General features: G+C 39.2%; 1 protein-coding gene across 9 annotated transcripts in view; it reads left to right on the top strand.

Moving 5' to 3' along the window:
• SK (small conductance calcium-activated potassium channel) overlaps positions 1-11,813 on the top strand; it is a 70,223-nt gene extending 58,410 nt beyond the window's left edge. For 6 of the 9 annotated variants that reach the window (XM_065479880.1, XM_065479878.1, XM_065479875.1 and 3 more), the window contains 5 exons: positions 4,170-4,305; positions 5,718-5,828; positions 8,021-8,148; positions 8,216-8,285; positions 10,330-11,813. In XM_065479880.1, coding sequence (XP_065335952.1) covers positions 4,170-4,305; positions 5,718-5,828; positions 8,021-8,148; positions 8,216-8,285; positions 10,330-10,758 — 874 coding nt within the window. In that variant the 3' untranslated portion in view covers positions 10,759-11,813. Of the gene's footprint in view, positions 1-3,785; positions 3,922-4,169; positions 4,306-5,717; positions 5,829-8,020; positions 8,149-8,215; positions 8,286-10,329 lie in introns of all 9 variants that reach the window. The other 3 variants (XM_065479879.1, XM_065479876.1, XM_065479883.1) reach the window with 1 other exon arrangement.
• The last annotated feature ends 8,507 nt before the right edge of the window (positions 11,814-20,320 follow it).

Raw genomic sequence — 20,320 nt, 5'->3', positions numbered from 1 at the left:
CCTAAAAGACCCTTTTGGTGTCCCTAAAAACGTTCGGTCTCAGGACGTGCGCAACAATGCGTGTGCTGAGACCACTTGGTGCAACTAAATATCGTAAATTTACCTCAGCTCAAACTCGGATCGCGGTTTGCTGCAGCATGCGTGTTAATGGTTCTGTGAGTTTTGAACGAGTCCTTGTGCTGAATACGATCACAAGGACAATTCGTCTTGCTAGAGATTGTTACCAAATTGTTTTTTAGTAATTTAGACGATGAGACCTTTAAAAGAGATGAAAGTACTTTTAAACTCATTCAAAATCAGCAATAAAACTAATTCATTCTATTTAACTAAGCTAGGGAGACGTTTTTTGCGAAAAATAAGAAAAAATAAGCGATATAAATAATTATGCCCTCGTTTTGCGGCGTGTATGTAAGAAACTTCCCTCTCTTCAGCAGTTAAAAATAATAACTATATATATACTGTCTCTAATTAAAGCCTTCTGTAATACTTTTAGTTACTGACAAAGTGTTAATGGATAGAGCAATATTTAATGTTCGTCCAATAAGAGCCATAAATATAGTATTCCTTTGATTTATTTAATTTTGCTTCTCCTTTGATGCCAGTGATACTTCGTTTTTTAATTAGCTTGATGAGTGATAAAGCATTGCAGATAGCATTATATTTTTCTACATTTCTACATAAAATCATGAGTAAAGTTGGCTCAACAGGATGTGAAGCTTATAATCCTACCAGAGCAACCATCTCTTTTCAAGTTCTCCAATTGCGGATTGGCGAGATGTGCACGAAAGTAAATTTGTACAATTCATTTATTAATTCCGAAAAATTAATTTTCCTGCTTATCTTTATATCCTAATTGGCGGTTGTAACTCTACAACGCTTGGCGTGCTATCTGCGAAAGTAAACAGGCTCGTTCGTACTTAGCCATAACTTTTATCATCCGCTGACCAAACAGCAGGCGAGCCAGATACGATTATCCACCCACTCGCCAGGCAGACAACTGGTGTTCGCCATTGTCTACGGACAAAGCAGCTTTGTTCGTGTTTAGCTGCTGCACCGAGTATAAACGTGCACCGTGCTATTACGGATGCTGTTTCACCTTAATGGAGGCGAAGTTTATGCAGGCGGCGCACCAATGTTTCTACTGATTTAGCCAGAGAACGCGCGCAGCTCTTCCGCCCTGTTGCCGGGCGCCGGAGCGGAGCGATCGCATTTTTTTTGTATTTCGCACAACACAAAGGACCCGCGCAAAGTTCACAAAACCATTAACGCACATCACGGGCTTTCTCGCAGAGAGTGAGCCAAAAGCCGAGCCACTCTCTGCCGCGCGCTCTTTTGGCGCAAAATGTTTGATCACTCCGCGACGTGGTCGATTATATATTTTTTGGCCGTCTCCCGAGACGACGTGTATCAAGTAGTGAGCTTTAGTAACAAACATTAATGTGTGCTGGTCTCATGCAATATTCTTTTACATTTTCCTCACGACAGTCCCCGTCCTCGCCCCCGAAATCCCAACTGATTTTTTGGTCCGACCTCTCTATATCTATTTCTATATCTCTCTATCTCGTTCCCCCTCAGCCAGATATTCTTTTCTCTATCTCTCTTCTCTCTATGTAAAAATTCTCTCATATCGTTTCCACCTATTTCATATTACGTTTTGTAAACTAAAATCGCATTTATAAAAAGCCTGAGAGGAGTATAGGCGCTCCTTGACAAAAGAGATCGAAAGCTTCGCCCTCATGTGAATATAATAGGAGAGTTTAACTATATATTTTGACTCTATAAATAACTTTCAATATATATATTATACTGAAAATATTTTCTTAACAACAATTACAACTCCATGACCCGTGTGCTAGTTGCGCTCGCTAGTCGGAGATAATATGTTAATATTGTCTCCGAGGCTGACAATGTTATAAAGAGAGGGTTTAGGGATTATACATACTATTGATTGATTGAGAAATTGACTCTTGAGACGCTCCCCAATACGTATACGCTTATGTTTGAGACGGAGCAGCCTAGAGCTGGATTTGTGCGCTAAGGTAGAATTATTACAATTATTTATTGCATGATTTGGTGATTATCAAACACGGTAGGCCAAATAAACAGTTCTGTTCATTTTGTTTGGTTTTTCTTTTTGTTTTCTAGCTCGCTTTCACGACACACTACTTTTTGAGACTATATATATATCATAGAGATTTATACCAACAATATTGGTCTATAATGGCTTTTGCACGGCTTTATTTTGTATATTATACTTTCCATTAATGACCCACATACAAACACACACATCAAAGCTAACTAACATGAAACATTTCTCATTTCGGATTCTATTTATTGGAAGTCTTTCACCCATTCAACACGCATACACACATATATTTCCTCTCTATCTCTCTCACTTCGTATTTTTATAATTTCTCTTGACTATTTCTCTGTCTCTCTATCTCTCAACTGTATATTTAGAGTCGAGCAGTGTGTTCTCATCACTAATACTACTACTACTACTCTTTCCATCTTGCGTTTGCCTAATTGTTTCTGTAAAGATGTTGAGTCGTATCATACATATTTATATATATATTTCTGCACTCTAGTGTAAAAAGAGTACTCATTGCTGTAAAAATGTTAATATTTTTAACCCGCGGTGGAGCAAGTTATGACGAAAAAAGCTTCACGTTCACGCACTTTAGATGGCTAAACTGCTCCCCTGCGTTCATGCAAATCAAAATTCGATGATGGGACTAAAAACTGAAGTAAACAACTGACGACACTGATATTTCTTGCACAATCACTACTAGAGCCCTACTTAGAAAATTTCTCTATCTCTTCTCCTATCCTTTCTTCACTCTGCCATCAGTTTGTTTATAAATATATGACTCTATCGCGTTCCTTTGTTCAATATATATATTATAACTGTCCATTAGCCAAAAGCCTCTCTTCAGCAATGTGTTCTTCGTTCTTAGCAATCATTGTGTATACAAGTTACTGTCGCCTATATCCGCTCTCGCCTGCAAACGTGAACACGAAACCATCTATATAGTCCACATTATAAATTCAAAAACAACTCAGCCAAAATTGCAATTTTTTCCTACATTATAGCATCTCAGCAGTAAGTGGCTATGCGATAAAAAGTTGTGCCATAAACATGTATCTCTCTAATCAGTGTATAAATATTAAATTAACCTATAGCCAAACACACTACTACAACTACTGTCAGTTAAAACAAGCAAATATCCTCTTTGGTATGTAAATCGCAATCTAACTACAATATAAAGTAAAAGCTCTAAATTCTATTTCTCAAACGTTATACTTTTTAGTTCTGTTCTACTTTTTTCGTTTTGGTCGTTTGGAAATGTTCCAACTGCTTTACGAGTTTTGCTTTGCATCTCATTTGATATATACATGTAGATTTTCCGCTAATCGCAATTTATCTCTCTCTCACAAATTGGTGTTTGCTGTGCAACAGTTTGCAGCTGCTTTTGTACGTGTCTGTAATGGTACTTTTATCTATGAAGTTTTCACATGACGAACTCTCTAGTTTTTGGTTTTTCAAACGCATGACCTGCTCGCTTTTCCACAAAACTCTGCCTGGTTTGGTAATTTTACACATTGAAAATATATATATTTAAACGTATGCAAATTGGCATGAAATTCATAATATATTTTTTTAATATATATACTCTCTCTATATATATCTCTCTCTATCTCTCCAAATTGCTAACAATTTGAGACCTGCCTGAATGACAATCACCAAGGTTATCGGTTCTGTTCTCTTTTGTTCTCCTGTGTAGGTTCCACGACGAAGAACACGCAAACTTACTTAACTCCATGTGGCTGATCGCCATAACCTTTCTGTGCGTCGGTTATGGTGATATCGTTCCCAATACTTACTGCGGTAGGGGCATCACTGTAGCATGTGGTATGACGGTAAGTCCAGCCCTAGCACTCTCTTTATATCAAGCAAAACGGAACAGAGAATGAAATCGAACGCGCGGTATGATTGAACAAAAAAAAATACATTTTGTCTCTTTCACGAGGGTGGCGAGGTTCTTTTAGACTACCCCTTCCCTTACCTCATCCCGGTTAATGTGTGAGAGGAGCCAATTATTAAAAGCTTGAAACAGAAGCAACACAGCCTCATTCCTCTTGGTTTCTTCTTTCTCTGCAACCTATAGGTTCCATGACGAAGAACACGCCAACCTTCTAAATGCTATGTGGCTTATCGCCATAACTTTCCTCAGCGTTGGATATGGGGATATTGTGCCTAATACTTACTGCGGGAGGGGAATAGCTGTTACGACTGGTATTATGGTAAGTCTACATTTCCCAAGCAAATTTCATAGAGGAGCACGGCTTTTTATACATTCTCCAATACAGCAGCAGACTGTGTTTTCTCGTCCTCACCAACTTTGTATATAACAATAAAAAAGAGCGCGAAAGATTCGCATGAATTTTAATAATAAAAAAGTGATAAAAGGAAGGACTTAAATTTTACACCTAAACGTATTGCCTCCATTTCCGTTTTATGATTCCTGCCTTCCGGCGGCACCGGAGTGAGGGCGGCCGGGCGGGCGGGCGAAATTGCTTTTTGTGACCAATTTTTATATATATTCGCCCGGCCATAAATCTTGCCGCGAGAGTCGTCTCCGCGGTGGCTAACGAGATTTTGTTGTGCTTTTCCCCCCAGTCGGTCACGCACACTAGAGGAGAACAGCTGACAATGAGAAATATTCGGCTGTCATAATTAGCCCTCCACCGATTTGTCACTCTCCCAAAAAGCGCGACATCGTGACTCCTCGCGCTCTCTCACGTCACATGCTCACCACAAAAAAGTTACACAAGTTACTTCCTCTCGACAGTGGTGTTCCTCTTTTTTTAAAAAAAAAAAAAATTAGACAATTAGCTGTTCGTTCGCAGGAGAATCGGCCCTTGTAATATTCTACCATTGTTCCCTTTCTCGAACCCCGCTTTTTGTATAGAAACGACAAATTACACGCGGTGTCTTTCCCTCCTCTACATACGAAACAAAAACGTAGATGAAAAATCACATATTCGTAAAACGGACTTCCCAAATTCTACAACACGCAGTATCATATATGGTTCTTGACAGTCTTTACCAAAATGTAGCACTAAATATTATAGTATGAAACACGTTGAACCCTCTTCCCCATTTCTTGAAGAATAATTTTATTTCATTGGTATTCAAATCTTGCTAGTGGTAATTATTGTGGAAGAGCCAAAAATACTTACACCGGACGCACCGGACCTAGACAGCTGTTGAAAATACCGATGCAAGATAATATGAGTTAGCAATCAAACGTTTTTGTACACATTAAAAATCTTTCTCAGATTAATAAATAACATTTGTTAATTTTCATTAATCAATGCAACTTAAGTTGGAAAAGTAAACAAGTAATGAATATTAGCGATAAATGATGCACGCCTTGCACTAGAACTACTATATTTAAAGACACGCAGCTCGCAGTTTTTCTATTTTTTCGTTGATACTTTATTGCCATGCCTGGAAGAAGTTTGGCAGCAGTTTTAGCTGCACATTAGCTACTTAAAAGTCTATTTGAGAGAGGAAAAGTTGACTTCTAGTCGCAAGTGAGCAGTTTTCTTTAGACAATTTTTTTTCTTGAAATGCATTAACGGCGTGCGTTGGACCGGCGACAAGGAGCAAATCTGCCAAACTTTGTGACTACATTTTGTCCTTTTAATAGGGTGCTGGCTGTACTGCGCTACTAGTAGCTGTGGTTTCCCGAAAATTGGAGCTCACTCGTGCTGAAAAACACGTGCACAACTTCATGATGGACACGCAACTGACGAAACGGGTAAGTGAAAACTCCACTTGTGCTGAAGGGCAAAAAATAAAAGACCGGGTATATATAATGATCGAAAGCAGCGGCGCCTGCACAAACTGAATGCACCGGCCTTGATGTCATCGCAGATACTGCACGCTTCGAGGAGCACGAATTCAATTTGTTCGCGAGTCGCTTTTTGATGTGTGCCACATTAAATACATCACAAATTGGGACGCGAGGCGCAAAATCTGTGAGCGCACACTCGGCACCCGGCTCGGAATTATTTTGAGCACTTCCGCGTGCGGATCAATGTCGTCCGTGGAACACAGGCTCTCGCGCCAAATGGACCGAAGGAAATTTCAAATCGAATTTGAACCGCACACGCACGCAGTTCACAGAGGCTGCTCCGGGGCCCATAACCGTAAACATAATAGGTCAATAGGTGGATCTATCTCGGGACACTGCCTCTGGTGCCCACTCCCGAATCCGGCGGGTGCTTAAATTCGCCTTGCCGCCGTCGCCATGGCAACCAGGCGTTCGCGCTGCCCCGCTCCATGACTCTGCATTAATTTGCACTAATTCACGCTCGAATGATCAAATTGTTCGGAGCCGCTTTATGGAAAACACATGAGCTAAAAAACTCCTTTTCGCCTGTCGGACCGGGCTAATATCGTGTGCATGAACTTATTATTAACCATCCATTTCTCTCTCCAACAACTTCCGATTCGCGCACGCAGATAGCGTTTCAATTGTAATGAACCTAATCTTGAGAGCATAATTATGCAGATGAGCGCGTGGATTTAAACTGAAACGGCGCAAAAGTTTAGCGGCGCGCTATTAAATGGCTAGAGGAGTTTTGTGCGCATTGTTTTCGCATGACAAAGTGATGAGAAATCTTAAGGGTTGCAAACTCAAGACTTCTCTTTTTGCAATCTAAACCGTTTCCGTGGGTTCTTTTGGATTTTCTAATTAAAATAAAGGATAACCAGAGTTTATTGTTTGATTACCATAAAATTTTTATTTTCAACGTGGCGTAAAAGTAGCTTTCAGTGTTCCGATCAAACAGAATTTATGAAAAATTTTGGTTGTTTACCATCACCAAAGCAAATTCGGCCTAAAACGTAAACAAAGCGCGATTGTGAAAACACTGCAGATACCCATCAAAATCATTTTTGATTACACGTTGATGTAATCGATTTTTACTGTTGGTGTTACATTCAATGGATTTAAATTTGATTGGTGTGAACACAACAGCAGAAATTACATCGAAATTACCACTAATTGTATGGGATTAGTGACGCAATTGCTTATGAAATTTCAGGTGGGGCGTAGATTCATGATGAGACTCGGGAGCATTGGTTTGACTGGAATTGACGTTTTCAAAGCTCATTTTTTGACATTCGTGTGCCTCAATTGAAATATTCTTTGGTTGAAATTTAAGCAAACAATTTTGGAGAACAAATAGCTGGAATTTTTCAACGCCTCATAGTACAAACAATATCATTAAGGGCGTGATAGCAACTTTTATTGTTAAAAATATTTCAATACAAAAAAATAAATATTTTCACCATATAATTTTATTTGGCCAAAAAATGGATTACCTTTCAAAAAGAGAGTAGAAAAAGTCAATCAACAAAAATGATCGAAGTCGAACCATGGTCTGTCAGGAAAACCTTCTTTTCATGTCAAAAAATACCGGTTACATACTTTTTTCTGTTTGTTACTTACTAGATGCTTAATAAATAGGTGCTCATTGAATCGGTTAAATAAATATCGTACTAACTAATGGTTCATTCAATGATAGATCACGCTGAACGGAGCTCCTCATATGGTAATATGGTCATATGGTAATAATAATTACCAAATTTCAAAGCGTTCAAACAATTTTTGAGTGCAAGCTGATTCAATTAAGGAAGCCAAAATGTTTCTCTTATTAAAAGTAGCATCAATGACCTCACCAAAAAATTTACCTTGCGGTCTCTTTGCAACATGATGAGAATTAAACTTGAGCATTCAGGCAAACACATCGATCTGCGTTTATATTTCACAACCCGAGGAATCTTTGAAAAATCTCATCTTCCTCGACCAACAACTCCTTCATTTGCGCCGCTGCACAGGCGTATAATTTATGTTGTTTTGTCTGCTCTTTCGCTCTTTGCCGCGATACCAAATGCCCCGAGGGATTTCTTGGCTGTAATTGCATTTCATGCTTGTTTTTACAGTTGAAAAATGCAGCGGCCAACGTGCTGCGTGAGACGTGGCTCATCTACAAGCACACCAAGCTCGTGAAAAGGGTCAACCCAGGCAGGGTTCGCACACACCAGCGAAAGTTCCTGTTAGCCATTTATGCGTAAGCAGCGAAATTTGATTTGTGCCCGCGCCGCGCCCCCAGTAACACAAGCTCTCTGCTTTTCCAGCTTGCGGAAAGTCAAAATGGATCAACGAAAGTTGATGGACAACGCTAACACCATCACTGACATGGCCAAGGTGCGTATCCTGCGTGAAGCGGTGCATGAATATTTGAATGAAATTGGAAAATAGGGGAAAAGTGCCTCAGGCACGTGGGTCTACGGTTTGCGCAGTAAGATGAAAATTTAATCACTGCCGTTGAACAGAAGAACACCTTTTAAATGTACCTTTTTAGTTTCATTTTACTTTCATTTCGTTCATGAATTTTCAAATATATCTGCCGTAGAGCTTGTTGGTAACTGTGTATACTATTTAAAATTATCAACACAGTACGCAGACCAACGTGAATAATAAAAGTTAATAATTAACAAAAATCTGCGTTAAAAAAAACCTATAAGTGCCGCAAAAAGATTTTAATATTTGATTTATTTTATATAGTTTAAAATGGTTCAAATGTTTTCTGTGCGAATAAAATTATTCCTTTAAAATAAAATTTTCAATCACTTTCCTTCAGATAAAGCTGTACTTTCCATTTTCCCTGTCACTTTATGCGGGTGAAATAAGCAGACCATTTAGTCCAAAAGCCGAAACTAATTGGAATTTGTGCCTGGGGTCTCCTCTGCAATAATGCCGCCTGGGCGCTTAATTGCAGTTTAAACATTGTTAGCTTGAAGAGCAAACAGTTTTTTGCATTACTCCACTCAGCAGACGAGGAGAAGTTGGCTTTTTAATCTTCTTAAAAGAATGAAGGGAAAGCGAGAGTAGAGGCCGAGTGGCGAATGGAGTTAGGCTTCCAGTGGTGCAACGGGCACACGAGACTATTTAATTTTAGATGAATAAATTTCAAGGCTTTCTCTCTGTGTGAGGCTGCTCAATGTGGAAGCCGTCTTAAATAATTTACCAGTCGGAAGGGGCTGCTGGAGAGCCAATTTCTCAGAGCGACTTGGCCCAACTGCGGTGAACCGACAAACTGAACACAATTTAATTCAAAGACCCTCACTTTGATTTGCACCAATCTAATCAGTCAACAGCCTAGTTTAGCTGGCGAAAACAAGTCGTGGCGGTGATCAAGTTTCTAGGCTGGTCGCATGCATTTAATTAGTGATGGACAAATCAGGTTGGCCGCAATCAATTAATTATAGCACTGAAAAATAGGATTTTGTTTTTCCTTTAAATTTCTATCTGAGGGGATTATTGGTTGAGGTTTTAATAGGACTGAAAGTCACGGGTTGTAGGGAAGATTCGGCGAATATAAAATAAATTCTGACTACGTTTTTAATACCATTTTTGTCAATATTTTTATTTCTTTTCCATCTTTAAGGGACATATTTTTAAAACATTTTAAACCACAATATCTGATCTGCTAGTAATGAAGTTTAAAAAAGCATGCTTTGAATTTTTCTCGCAGAGTTTTATCGTACAAAAACCCATGAACATGTATGAAATTTTCAGAGTGGATTTCTCGCCCTTTTTGAGAAATTCAGCTTGCAAATTTTATTTAAGACCACTAAATATCGGGTTTTAAAAGTCAGAAATTAAATATCCACGTACTGCTCAACTCGTCTTCAACTCCCCTGGTGCAATAAAGGGGTTTCGAGGTGAAACTAATAAATCACAGCTATAACTGACTAATGCTGGACGGCTATTAATAAAATTTTCAAAAATTTGAGAAGCACAAATCAAACCCTACTTTTCTGTACTCCACAGTGGCTGGCCGAATCAGCAGCACTTTGCCATCAAAACAAATATCACAGATAGCAATAGTCATTATATAGTTAATTAATTAGCTTCATAAAATTTATGGCGTGCCTTTTTACATTTTTATGGCTTTGGAGATGACTTTGCTCTTATAATATTATTTTTATCGGTTGATTTCCAACTACCTGGTATAAAAAAATGATGCATTGAAACTTAAGCTTATATCGAAGAGGAAAGGCTGACAGACCTCATCAGTTTTTCTGCGAATATACGATCAATAGAGAGAGAGTCATCTTTCATCCCTATGCATTCTCGATGTTCACGTGTTCGTTTATTCCAACTTATATAAGAAGCATCAAAATTCACTTTATTCCAAATGATAAACTCAAGGAATTCTGATTTTCACAGTAAATTCTGCTTTCAGACGCAAAACACGGTGTACGAAATCGTGTCAGACATGAACACGAGGCAGGACGTGCTGGAGGAGCGGCTGACTTCACTGGAGGAGAAGCTGAACGCCATCCAGGAGCAGCTGGAGTCGCTGCCGGACATCCTGACGCGGTGTCTGCGGCAGCACTCGGACCGCATGGACACGCGGCGCAACTTCCTGCACCCCGAGTCGGCGGCGTCGCTGACCCCGGCGCCTGCGATTCCTCCGCCGCCGGCGGCCGCCCCCGTCGGGCCCATTCTCTCACATTCCCGCAGCGTGCCCTCCTCGTGGATCGGGGTGGGCACCCGCACCTCGCTGTTTGAGCGGGCGCCCACGCTGCCCCCTCCGCCCGGCTCGGTGCCCACTTCGCCGGCGGAGGGCACCGCTCCGTCGGCCTTGTCCAACACCAACGCGGCCAGCTGAGCCAAGCCCACGGCCGCCACCATCGAAAGTGCACTGTGAGCGGCAGTGGTTTGGAATCAACGTGCACCCCCGACCCCTGGCGACCAATGCAGGTGGCTTGCACAAAGGTCTCTCAAGCCGCCTGTTACTCTGCGACAACACACGTCATCTCCTCGGAATCCACTACATATAATATGTGAAAAATGTATCTCACACGCGCGATATTACACACCGTATTGTTTGCGTTTCCATCGGATATTCGCATCTCGCGTTGAGATAGCTGGGCGGGATCCAATTAGATAAATACATAATTATATATTTATCATTTCTCGATTGTGTGTCACTTTGTTTGCGATTAGATAGGTTTTCGATTTCAGAAAGAACCGTTGAGAGAACAGATGTAAAATTTTACTATCATCAATAGTGGCTGTGCCTAGGACTAATGTATATTATTGATCATGCATGAGATTATTACAAAAAGGTACAGGTAAGGAACTTTGCTTAGTTTTCCATTTTTACCGAGCAGCAGTATTCCGTTAGGTAGTACTCGAAATTTGCATTTTTACACTAAAGTGAAAAGCGGGCAAAGTTTAGCTGCCAAAGTGCTTTTTCCCATAACAACAACAACAGTGTGTTTACTTTATCAAGGTTTTTAAAAGCTCTCTTCATTGGGTTGTTGCATCCATAGGATTTCGCATTGGTAATAATAATATTTTCTTTTAAATAGCGGTTTTAAGTTTTCAACTTTAAGCATTCGATTAATTTTAAATTGTTAAACCATTATGAAAAACCAATTTTTGTAGCACACACTCAAAAGTGAAAAAGTATTTTCCAGCCAAAATTTACAAAAAGCCCTCTTTTGGCTCAGTCTGCAGCGGTCGTTTTGGCCGAGCTGAAATATTTTTCGGAGCAGCAAAGTTCCTCGATCAAAATCACGCAAATTTGATGTTTTGAAATTGCCAATCCCGTGCCCTCCGATTACCATGTGCGACGACGTTGGTTAATAGTTAACATTGCATATATCAGAGAGAAATAATAATTGTTACATCTAAACATTTGCAGAGAGAGAGAGAGAGAGAGAGAGAGAGTAAAAAACAAAGTGATTTATACTTCAAATTCTATGTAGTGTTTATATTACCACATGGTTATGTACACACAAAGATGAGAGACATGAATGATCACACTTTACATTTATGTAAATATATAAAGACAGTGCTGATTTATGGCGGATTTCAAACATCACTGAAGCGTACCACGCTCGTCTTGGCGCGTCAACTCACTCACATTAGACACACATAAATAAACCAAACACAGCAGAGACCAACATCAGTGATATTATTCAAACTGTTGAGAGCGAAAGGAAGGTAAATTTGAGAGTGAATGACATCATATGAGTGCTTTAATCCTTGATACAAATAAACTTATTAAACAGATAAATAAAGGCGTTCTTTGTACATGTCCAGTGCTAAAGTGATCTGAGAGTAAACTTCATTAAAACTAAACCGAGAATATTAAAAGAGATGTCACTTTTGGACTGGAATGTTGTTGCATATTAAAACAAAAAATAAGATGTGTTCACACTTTTTTACTGTAAATTTTAAAGCGGCTTTTAAATACACGCCCACAACTCTTTGATTTCACGCAGACACACAAAATACTCTCGCACACGCAGGAGAAAATGCCTGCTGTAGTTTTTCTAACCCCCTTTCTCCTTATTGTTGCTGTCGAAAATTCAAAAAAATCAAATTTTTACAAAATTTGTAACGGTGGTTTGGTAAGTGTGTTAGCAGACACGTTACGTCTGGCAGATGATTTTTAGATACTGTACACCATGCGATTTAGATCTCGTTCAAAGCTTCAAGATTTCGTTCTCTGGGACTTGCGAAAGCGGCCCAACCTTTTTTTGAAATTTTCATTCAATCCAAAAATCAAATCAAACTTAGCTTAAACTAAAACAGTATTACATATCATCTTTAACGCTAGAAGTGGTGAATGCTTTTAAAAATATTGTCCTACAAGTTAAAGGCGGGAACTTAAAATTTTACCGAAATATAGCCACTTTTGGTAGCAGAGTGCTACCAAAACCTCTTGGAAAAGGAGTCATTATTTGAGGAATACCGTGCAAGATTGCAATCAAAATACATGTCAAAGGTTTTTTCAGAAATTTCTAACGATAGCCTTGACCTTTCTTTGATTTTTCTCCAATTTTGAGCGGATGCGGTAGGATTTTCAATTTTGAGCTGATGCGTAATGCGTAAATACTTATCACCTAACAATGGCGAATTAACATAATAAAAGTATAATATGACACCAGTTATCCAATACTCGCCTTATGCTGAGCAGTTTTGACCGCGGGCAGATTGCATAAATAAACCTGGATAAATAACACGTTAAAACTCTTAAAAGTCCAATCGCGATACTCCTGTAAAATCAACTTTAAAATCGAGAATATCTAGTGGGTACATATGGTGCATTTTTGACATTTGAGAATGAAGCGTTTGTAATATTTTAAAATCATTTTCCCTGGTTTACGCGTTATAACAAGAGAGGATTTCCCAATCTCATTGGTTGAAAAGCTTTATATGATAGTAATAACTTCGAAAGATGTGTATTTTATCACGAAAAATGGAAACGAGAAAAATAAAACCACTTACACACACTCCTCACCTAATGGAAGTAAAAATGGCATGATTATTTGTTCTTTCTCACTTCACTCTCCCGTGTTGCTGCTGAATAATAGAACTCAAATGGAGATGCGATGTATTTTTTCGTAAATACTTTGCGTTATGATGATTGTTTTCATGTGATATATTGAAAAATATATACAGTGTGTCGCGGACCTCCATTTTCGTTTTGCTTGTTGTAGAAGTTTTGAGAGCGCGTATGGAATAATCAAATTATAAACACATGCCCAGCAACTATGTATTGATCGTTATATTATTTTGTTATTCGACAAATTATATGAGCACGCACGTGCTGTTATTTTGTAAAAGTGTCAGAAGTGAGATTCATAGAGCGCGCTTTAAAATATTCTCTGCATACTGGTCATGTTGCAATGACATTACTGAGAAAGAGTTAAAGTTCGGATCAAATTTCTCACAAATAAATGAGGATATTTAAAATAAATATATAATAGTTCTTGGAAATGCGTATTTATTTGCTCAAATCCCCCAAATATGATGAATTATATTATATTCAAGTATGAAAAATTATTTTGTATCTCAGAAGATGACCATCAGTCTGCATTATAATTAGTCAAATTTGGTTTGGTTACAAATATCGAAGGGATTTGGTTTAAGGTGCATATTTAAGCTCAAGCTGTGGTCATTCCTTTTAATCTCGATCAAGATTATATGCTTAATATGGCTTATTTTTAAACTTTTTCAGTTATTTCAGTTTTTAGCATCTGCGGTATAGTATAAATATTGTCCATTGCTGAATTTACATACCAAAAATAAATTAAATATGCTCGGTAATGGTATTTATCTCATTTTGTCAAGAATATTGGTGATACGAAAATCCCTAAATATAAAAGCTATAAGCTTAGTTGCTGTGGTGCCGATAAAAATTTACCACACCTAAGCTATGAGATGAAGTGTCTCTGATTTCGGCCACCTAATGAATAATGTTGAATTTTCCCGCAAAAAGGAGTTGTTGCTAAAGTTGGCAGCATAAGGGCGTTGATGCCGTTCTCTGCTGCTTCGCAATTTCCTAGTTTGACTACCCCAGCGAGAGATGGAGTGGAGAGGGAGGATTCTTGCAGCACTGCAGCAGCACACACGAATGTAGACAGGTCCAATTTATAGCAGATCGCGGACTCATTTCAAACTGCATTAAATTAAAAATTGCTTTTTGATTATATTTGTGTTGTATACATAATATATAATCATTGACAAGTTCAGATAAATATTTCAGCATGCTTATTACGACAAATTCAAACGCAGAATTAAAATCATATCTAGGGGAACTTCATATTGCATTTTTTCATACCTTTGGATGCTACTCAAAATATTTATTTCAAAGCTTAATTTATGCTTGAAATTTCTACATCAAGCTGCGCAAAGCCATGCTCGTGGAATGCATCATAATTCTTAGCTCTAACACAAGAAATAAAATACATATTCTGCACAGCAAGTCATCGCACAACATTTTAGAGCCAACGACTAAAAAGTAGCAGTAGAGTGTACATCAAACAAACAAGTTGTCGTGTCTCTCCCACACCGAATAAACTTTTCAAATTTTTCATTTAAATTCAGCCCATTCGTCAAGTTGCTCTCGCTCCAGAGAGCGCGACACGGCAAGGCCGACCTACATCTGCGACTGCAGGCTAAGTAAGCTGGAAACTAGTTGGCAGAGAGCAGATGATTTGAATATGCACCACATGCCACGAGAGACACGGACAAATATCTGACAAGGGCCGTCTGTGTGCCGAAGCTGCGCCTTGTTCCTCACTTCACGATAGTATATCCTTATCATGTCAACGCGCGGCGCCTGCAACGAAACAGCCCGAGTACTAAATATGCGTCCTTTTAAAATTGTCGCCGACGACGCTGCAACAAGCCGGTGTAGTTTGTTTACTGGGCGCTTATAAGTAAATTGGTGAAAGAAGGAGTGAAGGAACGACTCACCGGGGAGTCGTGCAGACACACCCAACCTTTTTTATCTGTCCCTCACTGACCCTTAGTTGTCCTCTTTTTACAGTACCACCTGGACCGCGACGCGAGCATAAAAGTGCAGGGAAAGAATCAATATATCTTACGTTTAACAAGCAACAAGACATCGCGGGAAGTAATTAAGAAATAACGAGGAAAGTTCAATGCAAAGAGCAAAGAAGCAAAAAATTCTCACTCCTCTCTCCTTCAATTGGATTTTTCTACAAGTGTATTTTAAAGCTACACATTATACAAAAAGATCATTGCAAAAGCCAGTTTTTTCCTCCGCAGACGAATTGAGCTTGAGAGTATTACATACAATTTTACTAAAAATGTTTTGACCGTCTCAGCATTTGAAAAAGCTGGATTTTTACAATTGAGTATTTTTGTGATCAAATTTTTAAAATTTAATCACTTTAGGTATGTTAAAAAAGTCAGGGTTATTTTGGAAGACCTCATAATGTATTGCTCTCTATTGCTGGCGAAACTAGATCAATAGTTTTATAAAACTAAGGTCTTCTTCTTGAGTATATAATCAGATCTGGTAAGCCATAAATTTATTATACTCATAACTAGAGCTATGTAGCTAATGGATACTTTAATCATTAGTAATTAAAAATATTTTCAGGAACAAGAATGTTAAATAGACAGAATTAAATCTGTAGTAATCAAATATCGCTACTGTTATGGCTTTATAATATTTAAAAATCATTAAATCTTGTTAAAATTTAAAGACACAGCAATGTGAATATACTGACCTCAATCATTTTAAACTTCTCCTCATTCTGCACTGAAGAGCTTCATTGTAGAAAGTCATCTCAAAGTCCATGTTCGCTCAAGTCTTTCAGAGCGAACACAATGGTCGTTGCATGCGGTGCAAATTCGAGGCGATTAGCATCAATTTGCGGTCTGATAAATTTTCCAGCCACCAAAGTGTTGAAGAAATAGTTTGGGTGCTACGAGTTAATAATTATTGCGCCACCCCTGGGGGCGATTCTCATTTTCCGGGGCCGGCGAGGGAGACAAGAAGTGCAAATACTGCAGCACCAGCAGTTGTGGTGGCCGCGTCTGATTGCACTCGAGCTCTTTCTGCCTGCCGCCACGAAGAATAATTGCTTTTATATTGCCTCTAACTACGGACAGGAATGCTGCTCATTTTGCTCTCTCTCTCTCTCTCTCTCTCTCTCTCTCTCTCTCTCTCTCTCTCTCTCTCTCTCTCTCTCTCTCTCTCTCTCTGCTGGGCCCACCGCTACACGCTTGCTTAGTTTGAAATTAATGCTCGTGGCTAGTTAATGTAAAAATTCCCATTTGCCGAGTGCGAGTGCACCTCCTAATTTGGCTGGGCATTTAGTTAAATTTTAATTTTATTCAACTCTGAAACAGAAAAGCTCACACGAAGATGAGTAAAATATTTTATTATTTTGTATTCAATTTGTTTCCGGCATTAATTTAACGTCGATATAATTACAAAACAATAGTTTTCCTTTATTTTGCTTGAAGCGCACTTTGAATAATTAAATTAATGAAGGTATGCTTAAAAACCCCGAATTTTCTTGAAGTCAGAAATTGTAGAAGTTCGAGGAAAAATCGGCAAATTTGCCCAAAAAAATATATAGGAAAGACAATATCAAGAGAAGGAGCATATTTTGTTTGACGCGCGGAATAAAACAGCAGGCGCCCACCCGCTGGTATTTTACACGCCCTGTGTTGCTGTTTCTATTTGGGTGGAATTCTGCGCTCACATTTTGGGAGTGTGACTGGCAATTCGGGGGATTGTGTCAGGGCAATTTCGCAACCGCTCCCTGAGATTTGGCATTTTATTCCGTCTTCTTGCAGAAATAACAGCGCGCCGCACGCACGCGACGACAGTTGGGATCCCTTCGCAACCTCATTTTCGCCTCTGCAAACGGGGAAAGGATTTGAATGTAATTTAGAATTCGCCTGTGTCGTCTCCATATCTGAAATTAACATTCGCCTCCGCACGCGCTTGCATGCGCAACCTAACACATAAAACACACTCGCGAACCGCAGCGAGGAACGCTGACCAAGATAGTCCTATTTGCGACGCCATAAGCAAATTAAGAGCCAACTGCACTTGACTGCACATTTTTCACCCTCTCAATTCTTATCTCGTCGACAACAGGAGTGTTTAAGCAGCGGAATGTACATGAATTAGCTTCGCTCTGCGCCCACGCTTCTAAACTAACGACGCCCTTAATTATGAAATATTGTTGATTTTTCCGGTTTGCATGCCAGGAACGGCTCACTGTTTTCTGAATTAATGTATTCTGTTTACAAAACTACTAGTTTTAAACACCCACTCAGACGCAATCTTGGAGACGTGGTGGAAGAATGATAAACTCTGAAATATTGTTTTTTAAATGCTCAATTTCGAACCGCTTTACGCAACAAGTGAAAATTTGCTATTATATTGAGTTTTTAATTTGCGAGAGGTTTGAACAAATCTCAAAAGTACCACTTGAATTTGTTTACTTTACTATCCCACACATTTTGTGTGTGAAAGTATTTTTTAATCAGCAAAAATTAGGACAGTGCACATGCAGGAAATAAATTGAAAGAAAATAAACTTTGAAGTAGCATCGAAAAAAGGATGAAATTTTGGGCTTGTGAATTTTTGAAAGGGTCAATTTTGACGCAGAGAGGGAAAGCTTCGTCTCTTTTACATTGTTCCATCAGGAATAAGTGCAGTCAATCGTTTTCAATGATCGGCGTTACAAAAATTCTCTGCAGCGTTGAGTTTTCAACTCATTGGCAAAATAATGCCAATGAAGCCTGAGGGTCTGGAACTGTAACTTTTCAGTACTGGTGAAACAAATGCAAAAAATAAAATAAAAACAATAATGTTCCACACTCTTAAGCCAAGGAATTAGAAGTACTATTTTGTTGAGTTTGTCAGCCACAAAAGGTATTTTTTTTTAAATGGAATTAAAATTTCTCGGCTGTTTGATACAAATATTTTTATACTAATATACTTGTATTAGATAACGAAATTTTAATTGAAATCCTTATCCTATTAAAATTAGCATCTTCAAGATATTTCAGCAAAATAGCTCAACATATTTATAGCAAAAATGTGAGTTTCATTAAGAAAACTGAAGATGAAAAAAATTGTGCTTGTTTTCTTAGCAATCGTCACTTCTTCTCAAGTAGAATGGAGTATGGATTTTGTGGATTTCGGTGCACGTTCTCTTTGTGCGGGCTGGACCATTCGTGGCAAGTCAGCACCGGTCATAAAAATTGCGTCTGACACCAAGGTGCTCACGGCTGCAGCAGAAATGGCACGCTAGCTGGGCTGGAAATACAGCGAAACTCTCTTCTTGGGAGACTTGCGCTTCCACCACCTCTCGGGATATGTGAAAGAGTTGTAAATTTTTAACCAGAGAGAAGTCGAGCTGCGCCTATTCCGCCTTATCTCTCTCTCGCTCTCTCTCTCTCTCTCTCGCTCCTATTCTGCAATGCAGGCAAGCTGGCCCAGCCAGAAATAACAGCGCAAAAGCGCGTGTGTGTGTGTGCACTGTCCGACCGTCTTCACAGTGCTCGTCACCTTTTTAGCCTAATGAATTGGAACGGCGGACAAAAGTAGATGTTCGTTTCGCGGGATTTGCTCCGTTCCAATTTAACGAGCACGCAGATGACAAAGGACTAGACTGGCGCGCTACTACGGTAGATAATGGAGCCATTTCACGACTCTCGCTTAATCCGTTCACTCCGACGGACAGCTTTGCCTGGATTACGGTGATAGCAGATGAAAAATTAATGATGAAAAGGGGAGAGAGCGCGTTGGAAAATCTATCGCGATGACATTGGCATTTGAATATCAATTAAGATTGAATATTATTTCCAGAAATTTATTTCCGATAGCTGATTTTATTTCACCTTCTTTGAAAAGTCATACAGAAATTTCAATCAAAACTGTTGAAGTAATATATACAGAAAGGTCAAATGCATAGATACAATAGCTGCGGTTGAGATTTATTTCAATCTGGTTGCTATGCGTTTCATTCTAATCAGACACATGCATGGAACTACACAGAGCTCTTAAATAGGCTCTGAACATTAACTTGCACCATTAAACTGTTCAATGGTATTAAGCTGCATTATCTCTGATGCCAACGAATGACATTCTAATTAAATCCGACAAATCTAACGCGATAACAACAGCGAGTGTTTATCTCGCAATGGTTATGCAACCGGCGCATCAGTTATGCTCAACGGTTTGCCTAGCATTTCAAACACATCAGCAGCTTGGTGGGTGTTGCGTCTGGCTGCTCGACAGAGGTCAAATTTCGATCTGGAGAAACCCCCAAAAATATGCTCAACGAGGGAGAAAGCAGCAAAAATTGTGCTCGATATTTCCGGCAGTGAAATCGAGAAAATAAAATTTTGTGCGGCCCACTTCAGAATTTGGGCCATCAGAGCCGCTCACTCCGGCGTGCTGCTGCTGCTTTATTTACGCGGGGGAGCTCAAAATTTCCCGGTTAATTCTTGCAGCGGTTCTCGTGGGGCCAAACTGGGCACTGCAGCAGCAACAGCGGTGCCGAGGAAAGCCGGCAGGCGCGCAATTTTATATGCAGCAGTAGTTGGGTTTTACGCGCGCATGTAAATTTCACATGCGCATACACACACCACAGTGAAATAAACTATAAAAAAACGGTGAGACTAGCCTTTTCAGTCGCCAACAAGTGAGGGAATATTCCAGCACTTGGTTCAAAATATTTTTGAGCATATTTCGTGCTTTTAATAAAACATTTTCAATTCGTTTGGGAATATATTTTATTGTACCTCACCAAATAATCCTTTAGATAGGGGAGTAGTTGCATCCTCTATACGAGTTAGAACGGAATTTTTCCTTTTAGCTTTTTCGTGTCAAAAGAAAAAGAATTTTCAATCTTTGAATTAATTTGAAGAAA

Source organism: Cloeon dipterum, chromosome 2 (assembly GCF_949628265.1).
Source record: "Cloeon dipterum chromosome 2, ieCloDipt1.1, whole genome shotgun sequence".
Lineage (NCBI taxonomy): Eukaryota > Metazoa > Arthropoda > Insecta > Ephemeroptera > Baetidae > Cloeon > Cloeon dipterum.
This window is presented reverse-complemented; position numbering and strand designations above follow the sequence as displayed.